This window comes from Sapajus apella, unplaced genomic scaffold, assembly GCF_009761245.1.
Source record: "Sapajus apella isolate SASKATOON/1434 unplaced genomic scaffold, GSC_monkey_1.0 scaffold2, whole genome shotgun sequence".
NCBI classification, from domain to species: domain Eukaryota; kingdom Metazoa; phylum Chordata; class Mammalia; order Primates; family Cebidae; genus Sapajus; species Sapajus apella.
Genome location: NW_022436942.1, coordinates 53,142,811 through 53,166,087, shown reverse-complemented (window position 1 = coordinate 53,166,087; position 23,277 = coordinate 53,142,811). Strand labels below are relative to the sequence as shown.

At 44.3% G+C, this 23,277-nt stretch overlaps 1 protein-coding gene and 1 pseudogene across 8 annotated transcripts in view; one reads left to right on the top strand and one right to left on the bottom strand.

Annotated features, from left to right (window-relative positions):
* The window catches only part of TMCC3 (transmembrane and coiled-coil domain family 3), a 373,454-nt gene that overhangs the window by 290,004 nt on the left and 60,173 nt on the right, over nucleotides 1–23,277 (top strand). For 5 of the 8 annotated variants that reach the window (XM_032298059.1, XM_032298078.1, XM_032298053.1 and 2 more), the window contains 3 exons: nucleotides 11,046–11,962; nucleotides 14,656–14,791; nucleotides 21,030–22,054. In XM_032298059.1, coding sequence (XP_032153950.1) covers nucleotides 11,046–11,962; nucleotides 14,656–14,791; nucleotides 21,030–21,332 — 1,356 coding nt within the window. In that variant the 3' untranslated portion in view covers nucleotides 21,333–22,054. Of the gene's footprint in view, nucleotides 1–4,283; nucleotides 4,946–11,045; nucleotides 11,963–14,655; nucleotides 14,792–17,283; nucleotides 18,453–21,029; nucleotides 22,055–23,277 lie in introns of those variants that run through there. The other 3 variants (XM_032298087.1, XM_032298095.1, XM_032298101.1) reach the window with 3 other exon arrangements.
* Nucleotides 1,897–2,320, bottom strand: LOC116564783 (annotated as a pseudogene).

The window sequence follows — 23,277 nt, the reverse complement described above, 5'->3', positions numbered from 1 at the left end:
GTTTTCATCACCATAGCCTTCCCTTCCTTTCAAGGAACATTCGTGCTGAATCTGGCCTTTCCCCACCTTTAATTCTTACGTAGATTTAGTATGTAGAAATCTTTACTGGGTCAGGTGAATTTTGTAAAGGATTAGTTTGTATTTATTGGAAGTGTGATTTATAAGCTATTTTGAAGAAATTTTTTTAAGTGCACATAACTCAAAGTAGATTACCACTGTTGCCTAGTAGAGGCTTAATGAGAAGATAATTATTTCTAATTACAGTATCAAGTGTTTGTGAGTGCTTGAGGATGCTTGAAGAATTTGTTTTTGAGAATCTTAAACACTGCCTAATCTCCTTTACACTATTAATTTGCAGTGTCTGGAGAAAGAATTGGGCCCTCAAAGATATGTGTACTCTAGCTCCTGTTCCAAATGATCCCTAATTCCAGAGTTATGAGATTTTATTTTACCTGCTCTCAGGAAATAGAATCCTTTTTTTTTTTTTTTGAAATGGAGCCTGTTATCCAGTGATCTTGGCTCACTGCAACCTCTGCCTCTGGAACTCAAGTGATTCTCCTGCCTCAGCCTCCTGAGTAGCTGGGATTTACAGGCACCTGCCACCACACCAGCTCATTTTTTTTTTTGCATTTTTAGTAGAGACAGGATTTCACCATGTTGGCCAGGTTGGTCTCAAACCCCTGACCTCAAGTGATCCACCCGCCTCAGCTTCCCAAAATGCTTGGATTATAGGTGTAAGCCACTGTGCCCAGCTGGAAATAGAATTCTTGATGCTACAGAATTTCTTCTGTCAGTGAAGCCAAGAGAGGAAGAAGGGGGGATGCGAGGAATAAAACCTTTCTGGAAAAACTATTGACTCAGTTCCCATGCTGTACATGGTGTGCTTATTTAAAGTTCAGAGTGTACTATTGTCAGACCTGAACTATGAAAGGAAATGTTCCTTGTCTAAACAAATTAGAACAAACACTACACTAAGACTCTCCTAATAAAGTGTCCTTCTGGATACCCTATGAAGATCCTTAAGATTTTTCCTCTCCAGCACACAGTGGAAGAAAGTGCAGGTTTTTCCTAGCAAATGTAGGTATTAAATATTCTGTGTAGGTGTCCCATGAAAGTATTAATATGTTTCTAGTAACAGATGGCAAGGAGTCTTATCCAGCCTCTGGAGTTATTTTTCCAGTATAGGTTAGCTCTGTTAGCCAGGATGCTGGGATCCAGTGTTTCAGTTAGCTTCCGTGGGTTCCCTGTTCACTCACTCTGGCTAGACATTTTGCAAATGCGTGTAAGGTGTGACCCCAGGATAGCAAGAGGGTGATGGGCTAGTGGTATCTTATATATTTCCCTTTATTTACTTTTTTGAGACAGGGTCTCCCTCTGTTGCCCAACTTGCCAGGCTGGAGTGCAGTGGTGTGATCTGTGCTCACTGCAACCTCCGCCTCCCAGGCTCCTGACCCTCCTGCCTCAGCCTCCCAAGTAGCCAGGATAACAAGTACATGTCACCATGCCCAGCTAATTTTTGAGTTGTTGTTGTTGTTTGGTAGGGACAGGGTTTTGTCATGTTGCCCAAGCTGTTCACAAACTCCTGGGCTCAAGCAATCTCCCCTCCCAAAGTGCTGAGATTACAGGTGTGAGCCACTGCACCCAGCCACCGTATCTTATATTTTGGGGTTTTGTTCCCCCTACGAGGAAGCACCATTTTAAAGAAAAAAAATAATCAGAAATTGTCTATAAGAATAATGGAGCAAAACAAGTCTTGAAATAGAGTTCTGCATCTTGGTGGTCATATTTATTGGAAGAGCTTTAGAAAAATTAAAATGCCATTTAGCTTAAGAAGTTGTGAGTTATCTGCAAATCAGTTCATTTTAGGAGTGGGAGAATCCCCAGAATTATTTATTCATATCAGAATGTATGCAGGTTTCTCTTTTGAATGTCTTGTACATTTAGAGAGGCTACTGTACAAAGTCTCCTATTTTCCATACAGGACAAATTCTTTGTTTCAGCCAACTCTCAGTAGAGAAGCAACCAGCACAACCATCTCCCCAGAAAAACAGCGTTGGAATATTGTTTCCTTGATTTATAGATCTCTTCGTATGTTTCTTCATCAATTTCTATAGTAAGAGTTTCTTCCACATTTTCCAAGATCATATTTAAATGTTCATAAGCATGTGATCTGCCTCGAAGCTGTTGGTCATTTCTCATTTTCATGTAAACTCGCTCATCTAAGCTGAGCCCGATAACATCCAGGGGCTCCTCTCCAGTGTTGGTAGTTTGTTGCTGGTCTGTGTCTTCTGCCATGTTTCAAACCCTGCCCCTCTCCCGCATCTCGCGAGAATACAAGAGTAACTCCCGTCTCAGAAGCGTGAGGACACAACCACCTTGTTTCTGGTAGAAAAACACCTGTTCTTCTGGGAGACCACACAGAGGTACCCGCTGTGGGGCCATGCTGAGCAGTACGTGGGTCTCCCAGCTGTATCACCCAGCACAGAGAAGGGCTCCCTCCTGTCCCTCCAGGCAGATCCGGGGCTCATCTGCTGTTTGCCTTTTCCCACCCCTCACTTGCTAGACCTTTAGGGCTGCTTTCTCCAGAGGTCCTTTATCTTTTATCTTCTGCTTTTATCTCATTCTCTCTCTTCTCTTAATGATCGTAAATGCGTGGGCATTGTTCCAATACAAGCAGTAAGCTTTTTTATCTTCATAAAGTTATTAGGCCCAAATCACTGTTTATATTTTAGAATATGGACCAAAGCGAATCACTTGAAGCCAGGAGTTCAAGACCAGCCTGGTCAACATGATGAAACCCCGTCTCTGCTAAAAAAAAAAATTACAAAAATTAGCCGGGCGTGGTGGCACGTGCCTGTAATCCCAGCTACTTGGGAGGCTGAGACAGGAGAATCACTTGAACATCGGAGGTTGCAGTGAGCCGAGATCTCCACACTGCACTCCAGCTTGGATGACAGAGAGTGACTTTGTCTCGAAAAAAAAAAATTGTTTGGATTTTATAGTCTATGTCAAACATGATTGGTGTGGCTCCAGGAAGCCACACCAGGGCTGTAGACACCAAGTGACAGCCAGGATGATTTCAAGTTCAGCCTGAGGGAGAATTTTCTGACAGAGTAGTCTAAACCAAGCCCAGATTGTCCATACAGTGGATGACCATGTCAGGGGCATTGCAGAGGTTCTCACAAGGTCTGGGGCCAAGCTGGCACGTCTTGCTAAGTCTTGCCTATTTCATAAACCTGAGTTTAGCCCCACCTAAGCTATTTATTATTCATGGGCTTCAAGAAACATACCCTTTACAAGCCTCGGTTTTCTCATAAAGGGGGGTTGGTGTGAAGAATATATGAATGCATAAAAAAATCTTCAGCGCAGTGCCTGACTCACAATAAAAGTATTCAGTCATTGTTAGGCATGTAGGCTCTGGAGACAGACATCCTGAATTTCCAGCCTGGCTCTGCTGGTTACTAGCTGCATACCTGCAGGCAATTTACTTCTCTGTGACTAGTTTATAAAATAGTAATTATAGTAGAACCTACCCCAGAGAGAGTTTTTAACAAGTAAGGTACTTTCATGATATTTTACCTCCTGGGCTTGTAATAGGATTATACTTCCCTGTCTCCTAGAAGTTAGGTAGGGCCAGTGTAATGAGTGGAAAAAGTGTCTCTTTTAGAGAACGTCCAGATGGTAGTGGCTCCAGCATTACCTGGGTCTCTCCACCGACTCACAGCCAACTTTTTAGCATTTGCAAGGAATAAACCTTTCTTTTATAGCCACTGAGATTTTGACATTAATACCATGGCAAAGCCTAGCATGTTCTAGGTGGCATATCATGGAAGCAGCCTAGACCAGAGGTTTCCAGTCTTTTGGCGTCCCTGGGCTATATTGGAAGAAGAATTGTCTTCTTCCATAAAATACACTAACAATAGCTGATGAGCTTTAAAAAAATTGCAAAAAAAGTCTCATATTGGCCAGGCGTGGTGGCTCACACCTGTAATCCCAGCACTTTGGGAGGTCAAGGCAGGCAGATTACCTGAGATCAGGAGTTGCAGACCAGCCTGGCCAACATGGTGAAATCCCATCTCTACTGAAAATACAAAAATTAGCTGGGTGTGGTAGCAAGTGCCCATAGCCTTAGCTACTTGGGAGGCTGAGGCAGGAGAATCGCTTGAACCCAGGAGGCAGAGGTTACAGTGAGCCAAGGTTGCACCACTCTACTCCAGCCTGGGTGACAGAGTGAGACTGTCTCAAAAAAAAAAAAAATCTCATACTGATTTAAGAAGGTTTACAAATTTGTATTGGGCTGCATTCAAAGCCATCCTGGCCCATGGGTTGGACAAGGTTGGCCTAGACTCTAGAACTGGAATAGAGTTCAGCTAAAATAATTAATAGTAAAAAAAATGTCAGTGATATTGACTTACATACCAAGGCCATAAAGACTTTTAAAAGCCTTCAGGTATTGAACATGCAGGTTCTTGTGGACCTGTGCCTAAGTCTTCACTTACACGTACTTGGAAATACCTGTTGCCTTGGAAATGCCAGGAACAATCTGACCCTTTCTTAATAATGTCTGAGCTCAAACAGCCTTTCTTTAAGCAAAGGTTCATTGTATTCAGCCTTGAGACTAAGCAGGCAGTTGTCGTCTGTCACATTGTTCTGACAGCTCTGCATCCCTGCACGTTCTGGTCACTCTGTAGCCTCCAGAACCTCAGAAGACTCGTGCCACAGTCCCTGTCCTTCTGGGATCCACAGGAGCCCCCCATCCTGGTTCTGTTTGTTGGGGGTTGGGTGGCATGCCTCTGTGTTGGTACCCTTCCCTTTTGGTTCATCTCCCTCTGGAGCTTTAGCGGGTAAATACAGAGTGTGTTAGGAGACAGCCTTCTGCGAAGCCTGCCAAGTATGTCCGAGCAGCGCTGGGGAAGACTGAGTTTCTGTGCCTGCGTCCGGTAAGGTGAGCTGACTTGGGGTGCTGTACGGGAGGCCTGGTTCATTGCAGAGGTGGTGCAGGGTCAGATTTTGACGCAGGCTTTTCCTCAGCCTTTGTTCTAGAGCATTGGGGTGACAGTGGAAATGTCTCCGCTGTCGGAAAGAAAACACAATTAGGAGTGGCGTTTCACTAGGCGGTTCTGCCTTTCATCTAAAGTAATAACAGCCAAGTAATTCTGCAAGAACTGAAAGAAGCTAGTGGTCATCCTTAGAAGCAAAACCTTTTCCGCCAAAACAGTAATACATTTTATTTTTTAAAAACTTGAAAATACAAAAGAATGACCTCACATAACCCCACGGTGCAAAGGTCAGCATTGTTAACACTTTGGAGTTTGTTTCCCTTTCAGTTTTTACATACATTTTTAAATGAAATTGAATTTGGGTACATTTTAGAATGAAATTAGGATAACAGTAACAAGCATTTGTTGAAACCATTCAGTGTGCCAGGGGGTCACACTTGAAGAGGTGAACAGTTTATATACATTTTCTCATTTATTCCTTACAACTCTTTGAAGAATCATTGTCTCCATTTTCAGAAGAGAAGCTGAGACACAGAGAGGCTAAGTCTGTGTGACCTTTCTCCAAGGTCACACAGCTCTTAATAGCGGTGCCAAGATAGAAACCAAAGCAGTCTGTTTGCAGAGCCCTCGGTCTTATTATGAAGCAGTACTGTCTCACAGTAACAATAGCTTGGATTACATTTGATAGAATTGTGCAGTATTGGTTCTGAGTTGTTTGGTTCTGTCTACTTGTTCTGTAGATTCAGAAACGGAAGCCCATAGATAGGACTCAATTTACCCAAGAACGCGTAGCTAGTATATGTCAGTAACCAAAGGAACACAGTGTCCTGACCCACATAGTGTACGTTGAGTCTAGATAATCAGAAACCTTTGTCCTCCCTACATCCTAACCCTGAAGCCAAGCTGCATTGTATAGTTTGTTGTATAGGGTCAGTGCCAAGTCTGGATTAAACAGAGGGTGATGACCCTGACAGCTTTCTTCTAGCACATACACGTAATTTCAGTGTGTTCAGGGAATTTACAGGCATCTAACAGTGATGGGTACAGCTGTCCCTCAATCATGCCGTGCAGTGCTAGGGTTATAAAAGGGCAAAAGGTACAGCCCAGCATTAGTTCCAACTTTATACCCTCATCAGACATTTTTACTGACAAGCAGTAAGATTGATTGATTTCGGGCTTTAAATGCTGTGGCCTTCTCCAATCTGGACTCTTGAGAACATGCCAAGCATTGTTAAATCTTAAAGTAAGCCAAAAGTCATTTGGCGATCTATGCATAAACATTCCCGTGCATACGACGCTGTCCTGTAACCAGAGGTCTGTGAGAGCATGAGGCTTTGCACTGTGACTCAGAGTTGGATGGCCAGCCCTGGGGCAGCTGAGAATTAAAGGAGTAAGAACAGGTGTTGACTTACTGTGTGGTTTGGTAAAGAATAAAAACCTTTCTACCTTTAGATGTTGTTGTGGACTTCTCAATAGGGGATGCCAACCAGATTTTAAATAATCTGACCTGTGAGCTCCAGGAGGGCAAAAACAAGTTCTTACGAAACTCACAAACAGTGCAGAGTGAAAAATGACAAGAAAACTACATGTATACAACAGGCAAAACTAATGTATGCTGTTTGAAGTGAGGATCGGGGTTGCCCCTGGAGGTGGGGGTGATGTAGTTGTGATTGAACAAGGGCACAAAGGAGGCTCTGTTAGATTTCTTTAACTGGCTGCTGCTAACAGTGTGTTCAGTTTGTAAAAATTTGAGTATTTATTTTACTTTGTACTTATTAAATGTACTCTTTTCTAAGCGTAAATTGTGCTTCGATTAAAGTTTAGAAGTCCTTATTTATATTTGTGTATCTTTTTGCACATTGATACTCGGGAAAAGACCTCTGTTTCATTGAATCAGCTTCACATGGTGCTGGATTTATTATCCAGATATTGGAAAACCATCTTCACCTGGAATTGTCAGGGCTAGGCAAGCAGAACATTTTTTTTTCTTTCTTTCTTTTTTTGAGACAGAGACTCGCTCTGTCACCAGGCTGGAGTGCAGTGGCACCATCTCAGATCACTGCAACCTCTACCTTCCAGGTTCAAGGAATTCTCCTGCTTCAGCCTCTCGAGTAGCTGAGATTACAGGCACAGGCCACTACACCCAGCTAATTTTTGTATTTTTAGCAGAGACGTGGTTTCACCATGTTGGCCAGGATGGTCTCGATCTCTTGACCTCATGATCCTCCCACCTCAGCCTCTCAAAGTGCTGGGATTACAGGCGTGAGCCACCACGCCCTGTGCAAGCAGAACTTCTGAGGTTATTTTTTGGCTCAATAGAAATGTGTCTTAAATGATTCCAGTGTAGACTCCTTGGAATAAAGAATGATGACACTTTTGTTCAGTAGACAAACATTTATTGACAGCCTCCTAGGGAAGTACTAGAACTTCAAGCTGTGTACAGCTAATGACATCATACCTCCCAGAAGGAGCTCGCAGTCTACAGGGGGTTAAAGTGCATGGGTGGTGATAAAAGGAGGAGCCAGGCAGTGCCACAAGACAAGCACAGAGCAACAGGCATGTCAGAGAAGAGAGAGGCGTTCCACTGGGACTAGGAAGAGCTTCATGGCAGAAGGGGCATTTGAAATGGGTTTTAAAGAATGTGTAGGATTTCAATGAACATGAGTAGATGGGCAGGCATTGTGAACATCATGCATATGACAAAATCCATAGGAAATTCATATATATTCTGAGAATTTAGGTTGTATGGTTCACTTAAAGATTTTTTTTTGGGGGGGGGCGGACAGAGTCTTGCTATGTCCCCCAGGCTGGAGTGCAGTGGCATGATCTCGCCCCACCACAACCTCCACCTCCCAGATTGAAGCATTTCTTCTGCCTCAGGATCCCAAGTAGCTGGGACTACAGGTGCACGACACCACACCCAGCTAATTTTTGTATTTTTAGTAGAGACGGGTTTCACCATGTTGGACAGGCTGGTCTTAAACTCCTGACCACGTGATCTGCCTGCCTCGACTTCTCAAAGTACTAAGATTATGAGCATGAGGCACCGCACCCAGCCCACTTAAAGATATTCTTAAGGTGTCCTTCAGGTGCAGGGTGAGGCCTGAAAGGTGGGCTAAGGCCTTATAGTCCTATAAGGCCCTTCCTAATGCCTGCCAAATGAAATGATACACCCGGTTATATTATTTCATTTAGCAGGCATTATGAAGCCAAAGGAAGTTTCTAAGATGTAGACAAGCATAATCAGATATAATTATCTCCAGTAAAGTCAAATTTCTAGCCTCAGTGATTGTACAGTTACCATTAATTACCCATCTACCCAAAATGAACATTTTCTAAGTTTTGTGCGTTCTCTCTTGCTATCATTTGAACCTGTTCCTGTTTGGGTCCACTAAGGAGCCACAGGTACATAGATTCCTTGAGCTTCCTGTAGTCAACCCTCTAGGATTTAAAGATTATTGTACATTTTTATTCCTCATCCCCATCCTTCCCACTTGACCAGGTGAAGTCACAACTCCTTTATCCTTTTTTCATATATCTTGTTTTCTAGTCTTGTGATGGGGCATTTACTTCCTTCCAGCTTTTTCTATATGGTGCTCCTTTGCCAGATAAAGCAACCAGTGTCACTCATGTATGACAAAATTGTACACTGGAAGAGAGGGGCCAAGAACTAATGCCAATGAGCGTTTGTAAGTTGTGGAGGAGACCTGGCCTGCGCATCTGGGATGGTGTCCCACTCTGCTGCTGTGCTCTCTCCTCTGGAATAGGGCACAGGGCAGGATTTATTATGTGGTGAAGTGTTAACGCTCATTGCTGGGTATGGTCCATATTTGGGTCTGGATCACTCAGTGTATTAGTCTGTTCTCACGTTGTTATAAAGAAGTACCTGAGACTGGATAATTTATAAGAAAAGAGGTTTAGCTGGGCGCGGTGCCTCATGCCTGTAATTCCAGCACTTTGGGAGGCTGAGGTGGACGGATCACCTGAGGTTGAGGGTTCGAGACCAACCTGATGAACATAGAGAAACCTAGTCTCTACTAAAAATACAAAATTAGCCAGGTGTGGTGGCCCATGTGTTTAATCCCAGCTACTCGGGAGGCTGAGACAGGAGAATCGTTTGAATCTAGAAGGCGGAAGTTGCGGTGAGCTGAGATCGTGCCACTGTGCTCCAGCCTGGGTAACAAGAGTGAAGCTCCATCTCAAAAAAAAAGAGTTTAATTTTTTAATTAAAAAATTAAAAAAGCATGGCTTTGTCTGCTTCTGGGGAGGCTGCAGGGAGCTTTTACTCATGGTGGAAGGCAAAGCAGAAGCAGGCACTTACCATAGTGAAAGCAGGAGCGTGTGTGCAAGAGAGGGGAGGTGCTACACACTTTTAAAGAACCAGATCTCAGGCGGACTCACTACTGTGAGAACAGCAGCAGAGGGATGATGCTAAACCATTCATAAGAAATCCACCCCCATGATTCAGTCACTTCCCACTAGGCCCCACCTCTAACACTGGGGATTACAATTGAACCTGAGATTTGGATAGGGACACAGATCCGAACCATATCACTCAGTGTGAGATTCGTTGATTTTTTACTTTTTTTTTTTTTTTTTTTTTTTTTGCTGTCAGCCTACCAGTCACTTAAAAAAAGGTAACATGCTGAATATTGTCTTGCTTCTCATTTGATTTCTATTAAGACTTTGTATCAAGGCATTATTCTAATCAAAGGGTTATTAACTTGACAAATGAGATGCTTCAGTTTAGATCTTAAGACTTGTTTGGAGATTGTGTTTGAACCATTTTTCATCCTCTGGGGACATCAACAGTAGAGTGAACTGACATGGAAAGAGGATTACAGTTGGGATGACTTGGATACAAGTTCTGGCCTAACCCTCGGTTCCTGCATGTTAATGAATTTAGCGTGTCCTTTGTCTGGCATGGTAGTGAAGCATGCAGAGGCATCCTTAGATCCTGACACACGGTCTACTTCTGCCTTTTCCTTTCAGAGTGCAAACTTGCCACCCCCTTCACCAGGAGGCTCAATGCTACCTTGCAGTTCTTTTCTGTAAATGGCCCATGTGGTCTTAATTTCATCATATTTTTCTTTTGTTCTTTTTCTTTTCTTTTCTTTTTTTTTTTTTGAGACAGAGTCTCACTCTGTTGCCCAGGCTGCAGTACAGTGCACAATCTCAGCTCACTGCAACCTCCGCCTCCTGCGTTCAAGTGATTCTCCTGCCTCAGCCTCCCGAGTAGCTGGGATTACAGGCACCCACCACCATGCCCAGCTAATTTTATATTTTTAGTAGAGATGGGGTTTTACCATGTTAGCCAGGCTGGTCTCAAACTCCCAACATCGGGTGATCCACCTGCCTCAGTCTCCCAAAGTGCTGGGATTATAGGCGTGAGCCACCATGCCTGGCTCTTTATTTATTTGTTTATTATCATTTTTAATCACTGTGGTGTGGTTTGGAGTTGTTTCCATTTCTAAATACTGTTGTTTTACCCAATTGTTAAAGTTAATCTTGTACCGTATTATTCTGTCACATCTTTTTAATTATTCCATTAAGAAAATAATGTTCTTGTATTGATGGATGTACCTGCTGGTATCTTTTTCCCTATCTTCCTTTTTGAAAGATTCTCTGTCTATTAAGTGAGTGAGTTCTGCATAGGATGCATTCCCTATAGTGGTGAAGTTCCCAATGAATGAGGCGTGGCAGGCATTCTAGTTACCTGGGCACTTTGGGAGACCAGGACTGATTGGTGACATCATTGTATTTTGCGTTTTCTACCCTGGGAACCAAGTTACCGTCTCATCACAGAAGAAAGTGGGTAGCCTGGGAGATCTGAATCTCACAGCCACTTAGTGTGGATGGATGCGGGAAGGAGCCAGGCTGCCCCTATGTTCAACTTGAGGGGACAGCAGGGGGGTTTTATCCTGTGACACTTGGAGTTTGAAAATCTGGGACTTAATGTATGTATCTCGTATGTGCACAGATTCTATCACAGTAATCATCTCTTTGACTTCAGATTTTAACGTGCTTCTTTCCTGTCTCTTTCAGGTAGAACGTCATGACATGAATACCTTAAGCCTGCCCCTGAACATACGCCGAGGGGGGTCAGACACCAACCTCAACTTTGACGTACCTGATGGCATCCTGGACTTCCACAAGGTCAAACTCACTGCAGACAGCCTGAAGCAAAAAATTCTAAAGGTAACGGAGCAGATAAAAATTGAGCAAACATCACGTGATGGGAACGTTGCAGAGTATCTGAAACTAGTTAACAGTGCAGACAAGCAGCAGGCGGGACGTATCAAGCAAGTCTTTGAGAAGAAGAATCAGAAATCAGCCCACTCCATCGCCCAGCTGCAGAAGAAGTTAGAGCAGTATCATCGAAAGCTCAGAGAGATAGAGCAGAATGGAGCCCCCAGGAGCTCAAAGGACCTTTCCAAAGACCACCTGAAGGACATTCACCGCTCTTTGAAAGATGCCCACGTGAAATCTCGAACTGCGCCCCATTGCATGGAGAGCAGTAAATCGGGCATGCCAGGGGTATCACTCACTCCACCTGTGTTTGTTTTCAGTAAGTCCAGAGAGTTTGCCAACCTGATCCGGAATAAATTTGGCAGCGCTGACAACATCGCTCACTTGAAAAATTCCTTAGAGGAGTTTAGGCCAGAGGCGAGTGCCAGGGCCTACGGGGGCAGCGCTACCATCGTCAACAAACCCAAGTATGGCAGCGATGATGAGTGTTCAAGTGGCACATCAGGCTCGGCCGACAGTAACGGAAACCAGTCCTTCGGGGCTGGTGGAGCCAGCACACTGGATAGCCAGGGGAAGCTCGCCGTGATCCTGGAGGAACTGAGGGAGATCAAGGATACCCAAGCTCAGCTGGCCGAGGACATCGAGGCGCTGAAGGTGCAGTTTAAGAGAGAATATGGTTTTATTTCTCAGACCCTGCAGGAGGAGAGATACAGGTATTTCAAAGTGTTTGATTGGTGGCATTTTTTTTTTTAATTTTTAATTTTAGTGGGAGCGTAATAGGTGTGGCATTCTTTTAGATGCATGTTACTGCAGAGAGATTGTCTGCTTGTTGTATTTTCACTAAATATAGATATGGAATAAAAGGCATTTAGTGATCAATACATCCCTAATGTATTTATGCATCCCTCATTCGAAAATCTGAAATCCAGAATGTTCCAAAATCCGAAACTTTTGGAGTGTCAACATGATACCACAAGTGGAAAATTCTACACATAAATAACACAAACTCAAGGCACAAAATTATTTAAAATATGGCACACTATTACCTTCAGGCTACGTGTACATGCGGCATAGGAAGCAAATGAATTTTGTTTTTAGACTTAGGTATCCCTGAGGTGTCTCATTACATATACACAAATATTCAAAATCTGAAAAAAAAAATCAAAATTTGAAACACTCCTGATCCCAAGCATTTCGGATAAGGGATACCCAACAATTCCCATCCATCATGATGCTAAGTTTTATAATTTGTGTCTTTTAGCTGACAGTTTAGAGAAGGATATATGTGTGGTGGGTCCCTTAAAATATCAGTTACAGGCAACAACTCATGTGCGTCCTAAGATTCTGATTCAGTAGACTTCTGTTATAGTGTCATTACGCTAATTCAGAGATCTGTATTTGATTTCCATCCCTAACAATTATCAAGTGAAAAACACTAGTTCATTACCCAACAAAGTTATTTTATTTGGTATATCAATCTTGACAGCCTTATGTAATATATATTTTTTCATGTTTTGTACTTTGCTCATTAAACTTTTTACTCTAAATGAAGAACTTTCCAAAGTCATCTTAAGATTAAAGTATACAGTGAAACCTTGTGGCTTGTATTAGCTAATTTTAAAAGTAGATGTTTTGTAGGCTGGCTTTTAGGGGCTTATAGCTTATTAATAAAAAGTGTGTAAGCCCAAATATAAGGTAATTCTCCCCATTTTTCTAATAAACAGATACTTCAAAAATTTTTTAGTGAACATTAACAATACATTAACTTCTTAAAATGTAGATAAAATGGTAAAATGCCTATTACAAACTATAACATTAAAAGTTTAAATTTAGCTTACATATTGTGTTATAATTGATGTATGATTTTGTGTCTGTATTGATTTAGAAATGGGGCCTTTTCAATTATTTTATGAAACAAAATTTTTTTTTCTATATGTATCTCTGGAATCTTTTACACAAGAAATATTTTTAAGTCACAGCTTTTCCAGAGTATGAACATCAGTTCTATCCAAACAGTCTAGGATATAGCACTTTTTAGATGTACATTTTCTCTCAAGTTACAGATCCCCATTTATGTGAGTTCAGGATGGTTTCTGTTTGTGTCTGTCCTGTGGTTACGTTTGTGACCCGTGTGACACAGTTACTTCCTGTATTACTGAAGAGACCTTTAAAGACTTATTCATAGCAGTAGCAGCATTTGACATCTGAGAAGTCATGCCTGAGAATAAACATTAAATCTGGATGAAGCTTTTTGGTCTCCTTTATAAAATGATTCTACCAGGTGACCTATGTAAGCATCTGAAATTGGCATTGATCAGTCATTTCAGGCTAATGAATGCATCTTCTCCAAACAGTGCATCCTGTTTCACAACGCACAGTATGAGGTTTTTGTTTTGTTTTTTGCTGTTGTTTTTACTCCTGTTTTTTGAGATGGAGTCCACTCTGTCACCTAGGCTGGAGTGCAAAGGCATGATTTCGGCTCACTGCAGCCACCACCTCCTGGGTTCAAGCGATTCTCCCATCTCAGCTTCCCAAGTAGCTGGAATTACAGGCACATGCCACCATGCCCAGCTAACTTTTGTATTTTTAGTAGAGACGGGGTTTCACCAAGTTGGCCAGACTGATCTCGAACTCCTGACCTCAGGTGATCCACCTGCCTTGGCCTCCCAAAGTGTTAGGATTATAGGTGTGAGCCACCACCGCGCACGGCCGAGGTTTTAAATATGAGAAGAATCATCTTCAGTGAGAGGGACAGGACACAGGAATGAGAATCTTTGTATTTCTGTTCCTTTAGATTTGGACATTTGGAAACACCACATGATGAACCATCTATATTTTGTAATAACCTTAATTTTGTATTGTCACTTAAGTTCCAAGAGTTGAAATCCATAATCAGTGCATGTGTGCGTGCTGGGAGATAGTAGAGTTGGCGCCAGAGTAGAAGGTGATACTAAACGCATGGTGTTTTCCCTGTGAGCGTTCTGGCCATGAACCCCAACAGCAGTGTCAGGGCAGAAGAGGGAGAAGGCACCACAGACACCAGAGGTCCTGGCCCTCATTTAGCAGGTTGCCACAGAGCCCTGTCGTCCGCCTGGCCCTGGCAAATGCGTCAGCTGACAAGCTCTATCTTGAGGTCACTGCAGTTAGCTAAGCTGCTAATCTGACCCATGTGCACCTTCAGTGGCAAGGACAAAGAGTCAAGACCCCAGAGACTGGGTCTTTTCAGATCTGGGAGTCAGTGTTCTCCAAAAGCACATTTCCCACAGCAAGCCTTACTCTTTTGGAAAAAGAGCCCATCAGGGGATGAGAGCAAGCCAAAAGATACTGGCCCAGGAAGATAAAAAGGACATTGTTCTGCAGTGCGCTGTGAAATGTCACACTCGGAATCGGCTCCTCTCTTTTAAAGGTATGAGCGACTGGAGGACCAGCTGCATGACCTGACGGAACTGCATCAGCATGAGACAGCCAACCTGAAGCAGGAGCTGGCCAGCATTGAGGAAAAGGTGGCCTACCAGGCCTACGAGCGCTCGCGGGACATCCAGGTACCTTTCCCTTAGTGATGAGACACAGGCCTGGGCTCTTCCCAGGCCTTAATTCATTTAACAGACTAAGTGCTTATGCCTGAGTCTTAGAGGATTTCTGGCACATAGGACAAAATGTATTCTCTGCACAAACATTTTCTCTCTACCATGTTAACCCCACTAGCTCATGTTATAGACATTACTAAGTGAAAAAACAATGTTCTATTTTTTTGAGGCAAGTTTCACTCTGTGGCCCAGGCTGGAGTATAGTGGGTGATCTCAGCTCATTGCAACCTCTGCCTCCCGGGTTTAAGTGATTCTGCTGCCTCAGCCTCCTGAGTAGCTGGAACTACAGGAGCCACTACGCCTGGCTAATTTTTTTGTATTTTTAGTAGAGATGGGGTTTCACCATGTTGGCCAGGCTGGTCTCGAACTCCTTACCTCAAGTGATCTGCCCACCTTAGTCTCCCAAGTGCTGAAATTACAGGCATGAGCCACTGTGCCTGGCTAAGAGACAATATACTTTCTGCCTAAATCAGTTAACAAGTATTTATTATCCACCCCAAGCCAATCACCACCAAAACTGTAAAATGTAAAAATATGAGACAAACCTGCCTTCAAGAAGCTCATTGTCTAGGTGGAGAGCATGGGATAGCACAACTGCCAGATCCCTCAAGACAGCACAAACAAGGGCCAAGTAACACGACACGGACTCTGTGAGCCACGGAAATTTAGCCATGTGGTGCCCAGCAAGCTGTGGACTGGGGGAGCAGTCAGTCATTTAGTGGCAAAACATTGGCTTTCAGTCTCATGGCTGCCACATCAGTTGTGTGGCCCTGAGTAAGACTTGAGCCCATTCACTCATCTGTAAAATAATAGTGTTCGTGTTTGTAAGAAGTTAAAGCAATTCAGTGCATACTGTGTGCTCAATAATAGCAAAGCACTTGACAGGTTTCTTTTTTGCCATTTACTTCTCAGTAACCCTTTAAGGTAGTTACTGCTATTATCCCCACTTCTCAGATAAGGAGACCAAGGCACAGAGAGGTTAAGTGGCCTAAACAAGGTCTTGCAAATCCTCCTTATGGAAGGAATGTAATTGAATGTCCTAGAGAAGGTGGGACTGGAAGGAATGGGTAGGATCTGGGTGGATGGAAGGAAAGGATAATGGGATCAATACAAACTAAGTTGTGCTCCAGTATTTCCTAATGTGATCCTGGCATGTAGAGAAACAACCCCAGGCTTCTTGATTGCCTTAAAAAATGTTTCCCAGGGCTGGTGGCTCACAGCTGTAATCCCAGCACTTTGGTAGGTTGAGGCAGGAGGATCACTTGAAGCCAGGAGTTCGAGACCAGTCTGGGAAACATAGTGAGACCCCCATCTCTAAAAACAACTTGTTAAAATTAGCTGGGTGTGGCAGTGTGCACCTATAGTCCCAGCTACTCAGGAGTCTGAGGCAGGAGGATGGCTTGAGCCCAGGAGTTCAGGGTTAAAGTGATTGTGCCAATGCTCTCCAGCCCGGAGAGTGACAGAGTGAGACCCTGTTTCAAAAGAAAAAAAAAAAAGACTCTTGGAGCAATGCCCAGCTTCATTTTTATGGATTTTCTTTGTGGACAGTAGTCCTTTTTCTCCGGCTCTAGGAAGTGGCCTAAACAAGGTCTAAACAAGGCTGTGAATCCAAACCCCACTTAACAAAGGAGAAAATTAAACATAAAGATAGCGCTTTCTCCCGTAGTGTGTGAGCTGGAGTTTCAGCTGGCCACATTTTATTCCAATCTGTTGAGACCTGAGCCTGTGCTAATCCCAGATGCCTACTTGGACAATTCTGGGAACCAGCACATAAGAGCTGATAGGAAATTCTGCCCCCAGAGACCACAATACAGAAGACGCTTGGGAGGTTTCTGGCCCTGTTCTAGATTAGAAGACTTCACTTCACCACTGGCTAAAGAACTTGAACTCATTTAAATGTTAAATGTTGCCAAGTGGGCCGGCTGCAGTGGCTCATGCCTGTAATCACAGCACTTTGGGAGGCTGAGGTAGAAGGATCAGTTGAAGCCAGGAGTTCAGGACCATCCTGGCCAACATAATTAGAAATTGTTTTTTTTTAATTATCATAGCTGGGCATGGTGGCATGCCTATAACCTCAGCTGCTTGAGAGGCTGAGGAGGGAGGATTTTGTGGCTACAGTGAGCTGTGATCACACCACTGCACTCCAGTCCGGGCGACAGAACAAGACCCTGTCTCCAAAAAACAAGTAAATAAAAATGTTGCCAAGTGAACAGTACAATTGCTTAACTAAGTCATTCTATTTTAGAACATGTTTCGGATGTCACTGGGTGGTATCTAAATACATGGTTTTCTTATTTAGGGGATAGTTTGGGTTAATATTGTTCTTCTGTGTTTTAAGAAACATATTAGTGGTGAAGAGGACAGATAAAGAGAGGGGACCACACAAAGGGAACTTAAACATCCAGAAAGGTTCATTTTGACGTTTTCTGGTTTCACCTCTCACTCAGAAGTACAAAGAGGACATCTGTGTGAATGAGTGGAGTGCCTTCTCTGTCATGATGGCTAGAATCCTGGCTCCCTCACCTCTGCTGTGTGGCCCTGGATGAGTTAGTGCTCTGTACTTCAGTTTCCTCCTCAATAAAATGGAAATGTTAAAGAGCTCTGCCTCAAAAGGTTGTTAGGAGGGTTAAATGGAATAGTCATGTAAAGTATTGAAGTCTTTGCCTGGCACATAGTAAACAGTCAAACAATAAATACTGACCCTTCTTTTTATCACATCTGGGAGTAGCCATGTCCCTCAGGCCTTCTAGCAGTTGCCTTTTGACGTCATTTCTTTTGTTCGTATAGGCAGGGTCACACAAAGGGAAGGGGCTGCTGTGGATGAGGGAGGCTGTTGCCTGCAGAGATGCAAGAGTTTTGTTGTTTTAAACAACTGAGTCATTATTTTAAACACTGAATTTCCAGTTGAAAATTGTTTCAGGATAACCGTTTTATGGTCATCGTCCCCAATAAGGTAATTAGTGGACCCAAGGAAGTTCCAAAAATTGTGGAGCTGAATACATCTGGCTGCTGTGACTAAAATTCCTTGCAATTCAATGCTTACTTTTCTTGGATTTTTCTTTTGGTTAAAAAAATCTGACAGTAGTTGTAAGACAGAATTAAGATTGGTCTATTTGTACATGTAATTCATCTTATAATCAAAGATTCACAGATTAGCCTATATGATTGGCCTTCTGTCTTGCTCCATCACTTTTTCTGTGCTGTGCCTAAAATGGAGGAAACCTTGGACCCAAGTAGTTGAGAAGAATGCATAATTTCAGGTACATGCCTGTGATTGTTGAAAGCCAGCGCTTTCTAGAATGTGAAGATCTGAAGAAGTTTTACCCTTTTCGTTGGTAGCTAGTATAACAGAAGTTACTATAGTAACAGAGAACCTGTTCTTTGGCCCATAGAGTTATTCAGCAGAAGAAAAGCAAATCAGTCATGGAGCCATTATGCCTGTTTAAAACCCGAAAAGATGACTGTATTTTAATTGAGCAAATGCAGATTGGCAAATGTGTTAGAACAGAGAGGGGCACATTGTACTACCTCTAGTTAGGTCCTTTTCACCCAACAGACTTGGGGGTTTTTTTTTAGACAGTCTCGCTCTGTCGCCCAGGCTGGAGTGCAGTGGTGCAATCTCAGTTCACTGCAACCTCCGCCTCCTGGGTTCAAGCAATTCTCCTGCCTCAGCTTCCCAAGTAGCTGGGATTACAGGCGTGTGCCACCATGCCCTGCTAATTTTTGTATTTTGTTTTTAGTAAAGATGGGGTTTTCGTAAAGAACTCCTGACCTCAAGTGATCCACTCACCTTGGCCTCCCAAAGTGCTGGGATTACAGGCATGCGGCACTGCGCCTGTCCAGCCTCACATTGTCTCACTGGCACCCAGCTGTCTCTTTCATATTCGCCTGCTGCACGCCTGGCGCTGGCTTTGTGCTGGAGAGGACAGCAAATGCAAGATGAGCTAGTTCCTGTCCTCAGGCAGTGTATGTCTCCTCTGTCTCGTGGTTGGGGAGGAGAGCTGAAGGGAGACTTGACCTAATCTCACGGATCAGGAAGGGCTTCCCCAAGGATGTGGCAATCAAGGTGAGACCTGAAAAATGAGTAGGAGATCCACGGGTGAAGAGGAGGGAGTGGGGGAGTCACACGCCTTAGGCAGAGTCTACTGAATGTGCGGAAGCCCGGAGGTGAGTCTGTGCTCCTTTTCAGAACCTAGAATAAAGCTGGTTGTGGGGGCTCTCACCTGTAATTCCAGTCATTCAGCAGGCGGAGGCAGGAGACCAGAGGTTGAGGCTGTAGTGAGCTATGACAGTGCCATTGCATCCTAGCCTGGGCAACAGGGTTGAGACCCTGTCTCTTAAAAGAAAAAAAGAACTTGGAAAAGGCCAGAGCACTGTGACAGGGCAAGGGGCTGGCATGAAGTCATTCAGTGAGGGAGGAGAGGGTAGCTGACCTGGGCTTTACAAGGCCTCAGAAGGCCATGGTAAAGATTGCAAAGGTTTTATGAAAAGGAGTGACATCAAATATGCACATTTAAAAGACCCCTTGGGCTGCTGTGTGGAAAATGGATTCATGATGGTGGGGAACAAAAGGGTGTACAGGGAAATTCGTGTAAAGTTATTGCAGGCAAGAAATCCTGGTGACTTTGATCGGGGTGCTGGTGGGCAGAGAACCGGACCAGTTGAGCTAGAAACTGGATGTTGCCTCCGTGGCTGGGAGACAGGTTGGCTGAGAAAGGTATCCGGTATGCCTGTCAGGCTTCTGGTGTGAGGAGCTGGGTGGACCGTGGTACTGTACTCTGAGATGAGGGACACTGGAGGGGAGCAGGGTTGACTGCGGGCGTTGGGTAGCTGCGATACATGAAGCCACATTTGCACATGTTGCATTGGAGGTACTTTAAAGAAGCTCTGATGGAGATGTCACAGCACAGGGATCTTTGAGTTCCTCTCAGAAGAGAGGGCTGGCCTAGAGATACACTTGTAGCCATCCACGTCTCAGTGATTGAAGACTTGGAGTGGATGAGATCCAGGGAGATAGCCTCGGAGTAACACCGTGTTCAGAGAGCAGGCGAAAGCAGAGTTGCCCCACACTCAGCCCCGGTCCCTTCCGCTCCCATCTCTCGCCTTCCTTCAGCAATCTAACTGATGGACAAAATCTTTGAGCTGTGGAAATGAGGACTGGCCATTGGAGATCCCACACACTCCTTGGCTGAAGGTGGAGTAGTCACAAAGTGGAACCTCCCTCCTTCTCTGCTTGGTCCCTGATGGCACCAACAGGCACTGATATTTTATATCACTTTATTTCAAAAATACGTAAAGTCAGACCAGGCACGGCAGCTCACGCCTATAATCCCAGCACTGTGGGAGGCCAAGGCGGGCAGATCACTTGAGGTCAGAAGTTCGAGACCAGCCTGGTCAACATGGTAAAACTCTGTCTCCACTAAAAATACAAAAAGTAGCCAGGTGTGGTGACGGACAACTATAATTTCAGCTACTTGGGAGGCCGAGGCAGGAGAATTGCTTGAACCCAGGAAGCAGAGGTTGCAGTGAGCTCAGATTGCACCACTGCACTCCAGCCTGGACGACAGAGTGAGATTCTGTTTCAAAAAAAAAAAAAAGGTAAAGTTGGCCAGGTGCATGGCTCATGCCTATAATCCCAGCATTATGGGAGGCAGAGGCAGATAGACCGGGAGGTTAGGAGTTTGTGACCAGCCTGGCCAACATGGTGAAACCTCCATCTCTACTAAAACTACAAAAATTACCCAGGCGTGGTAGTGCCGGCTACTCAGGAGGCTGTAGCCCCACCTATAGTCCCAGCTACTCAGGAAGCTGAGGGAGGAGAATCACTTGAGCACAAGAGTCGATAGTTGCAGTGAGCTGAGATCGCACCACTGCACTCCAGCCTGGTGACAGAGCAAGACTCCGCCTCAAAAACAAAGAAGGTAAAGTCAAAAAAACTTAGCCATACTTCCTCATTTGTGATATTTTGTGGTCGTATGCACATGCTCTTCTATTTGTGAACAACAGGAGAAAATGAGCCTGGAGATTCTTGTTCCACGTCTTTGTCTATCACCATCATCATCAGCTGGGGATTCGCAGCTGCTCTGGCATTTGGGCTTTCTGAGCTGGGGCTTTTGTGTACAGCTGAGCAAGCGCTCACATGTTGCTCACGATCACAACAGCATTTGACCCTTGCTCTCCCTCTTGCCCACAGGAAGCCCTGGAATCCTGCCAGACTCGCATTTCTAAGCTGGAGCTCCACCAGCAGGAGCAGCAAGCTCTGCAGACAGACACCGTGAATGCTAAAGTTCTCTTGGGGAAGTGCATCAACGTGGTCCTGGCCTTCATGACAGTCATCTTAGTGTGTGTGTCTACCATCGCGAAGTTCGTCTCACCCATGATGAAGAGCCGCTGCCACATCCTCGGCACCTTCTTTGCCGTGACTCTCCTTGCTATATTTTGTAAAAACTGGGACCATATCCTGTGTGCGATAGAGAGGATAATAATACCAAGATGAAGCCACTGGTTCCTGCCTTCAAGTCCTTTCAAGTTTTGATTTTAAAGAAAACTCTGTGCATACTACCAAATTTTTCAATGAATGATTGTGCTGACTCGTGTGCAAAAAAACTAGGGCTGTGTGGTGTATGTAAATAACTACGGTTCTCTTAACTCGGGAGCAGTCGCCGACTCAGTCCTTGTACTTGGTTAACACGAATCTGTTTGAGAGCTCTCCTACCTTGCTCACTGCCTTAATCAGACCGATTTCCTGCCCACCTGACTAGCCCAGCGTGGTAAACCTCTGTATATTGAGACCTTGGAATAATTGGGTGATCCAGAAGAAAAGAGATCTCTCTCTTAAGTCTTTGTCAGAATTGAGCTTCACGATTGCTAATGGTTGTGTTTTCTGTGAGTCCTATAAAGAGTAAGGATATGCATGATTCAGGGAATGAAGAACCACAGGCTTGGGCAGTGTGAAACACTGTGGCCTATGGAAACACAGGTCCCTGTGTGATCCACCCCGCTTGTCTCCAGGTGACCGTAGGTCCCATCTTGTACTCAGTGTCCGCAGCGGTCAGTCATGTGTGACCCTGTAACATGGAAATCTTACCACACACCTGTTTATCCAACAAGTCTACCTGAGGGGTATTGTTACACTTTAAATGGTAAGGCATAGGGATTTATGAATGGGGCTTTTTCCTTCTCATACCCAGGCAACCGACACCTGATTTTATGTGAACTGGCTAGCAAACGTCCAGCCTTCAGAGTGTGCAGCAAGGTTTTCAAATCACTCATCAGACTGTGACTTTAACATTAATTTGGAGTCCTGTGAGCACTACTCTGAAGGCTTGTGTTTTGGCACATCTTTTTTTATTTTTATTTTTTGAGACAGGGTTCTGCTGTTACTTCCCAGGCGGGTCGCAAACTCCTTGCCTCAAGGGATTTGCCCACCTCAGCCTCCCGACTAGCCAGGACTGCAGGCACAAGCCACCCTGCCTGGCTGTTTTGGCAAATGTTGATTGTGGTAAGCCCGCCTGGAAGATGTGATTCATTTTATTCACAGGTCTGTGAGGGACTGCAAAGCTTACTCAGGAAATGAAAACAGATGATGGTCATGTTGCAGTTCTTTCCTTGAAGGACAACAGAACCATAGCCTATAAAGTGCACTGAGGTGTAGGAACACTGAACACATGAGGGAAAGAGGACATTGGGTGTGACTGAATGGCGGCTAGATTAGTGGGAGCAACCAACCTGGATGAAGATTGAGAGAGTCCTCTTCAGGAAGTGAAAGGCAAGCAAGAATGAAATCAGTCCAGTGTTTGAGCCAAAGTTACCACCTGCCTCTGTTTTGTTTTGTTTTGTTTTGTTTTTAAGATGGAGTATTGCTCTGTCGCCCAGGCTGGAGTGCAGTGGTGTGATCTCAGCTCACTGCAGCCCCCGCCTCATGGGTTCAAGCGATTCTCCTGCTTCAGCCTCCAGAGTAGCTGAGACTACATGCGCATGCCACCATACCCAGCTAATTTTTTGTATTTTTAGTAGAGACACAGTTTCACCATGTTGGCCAATATGGTGTCGATCTCCTGACCTCATGATCCACCCACCTTGGCCTCTCAAAGTGCTGGGATTACAGGTGTGAGTCACCTCGCCTGCCTGCCACCTGTCTCTTAACATCTCACTGAACCTAAGTTTGTAGGTCTTAGGATGCCCACACTGCCTCTGAGCTGAAAGCATTCAAATGTTAACATCCCTGTTTGGGGCATACCATTCAGCCCAGATGATACTTTCCTTTAAATCTGTGTCTGTGTGTATATAACAAAGCAGAAGATGTAAGCAATGTTCATGGAAACTGCTGTTGAGCCCCTTGTCCCGCCACTCCCACCATCTGCTGCAGCAGGAAGGCATGAGAGTACATTTTCTTTCAGAAGACATAAAGTCTCCTGGATTCAAATTAAGTGCAATATTTT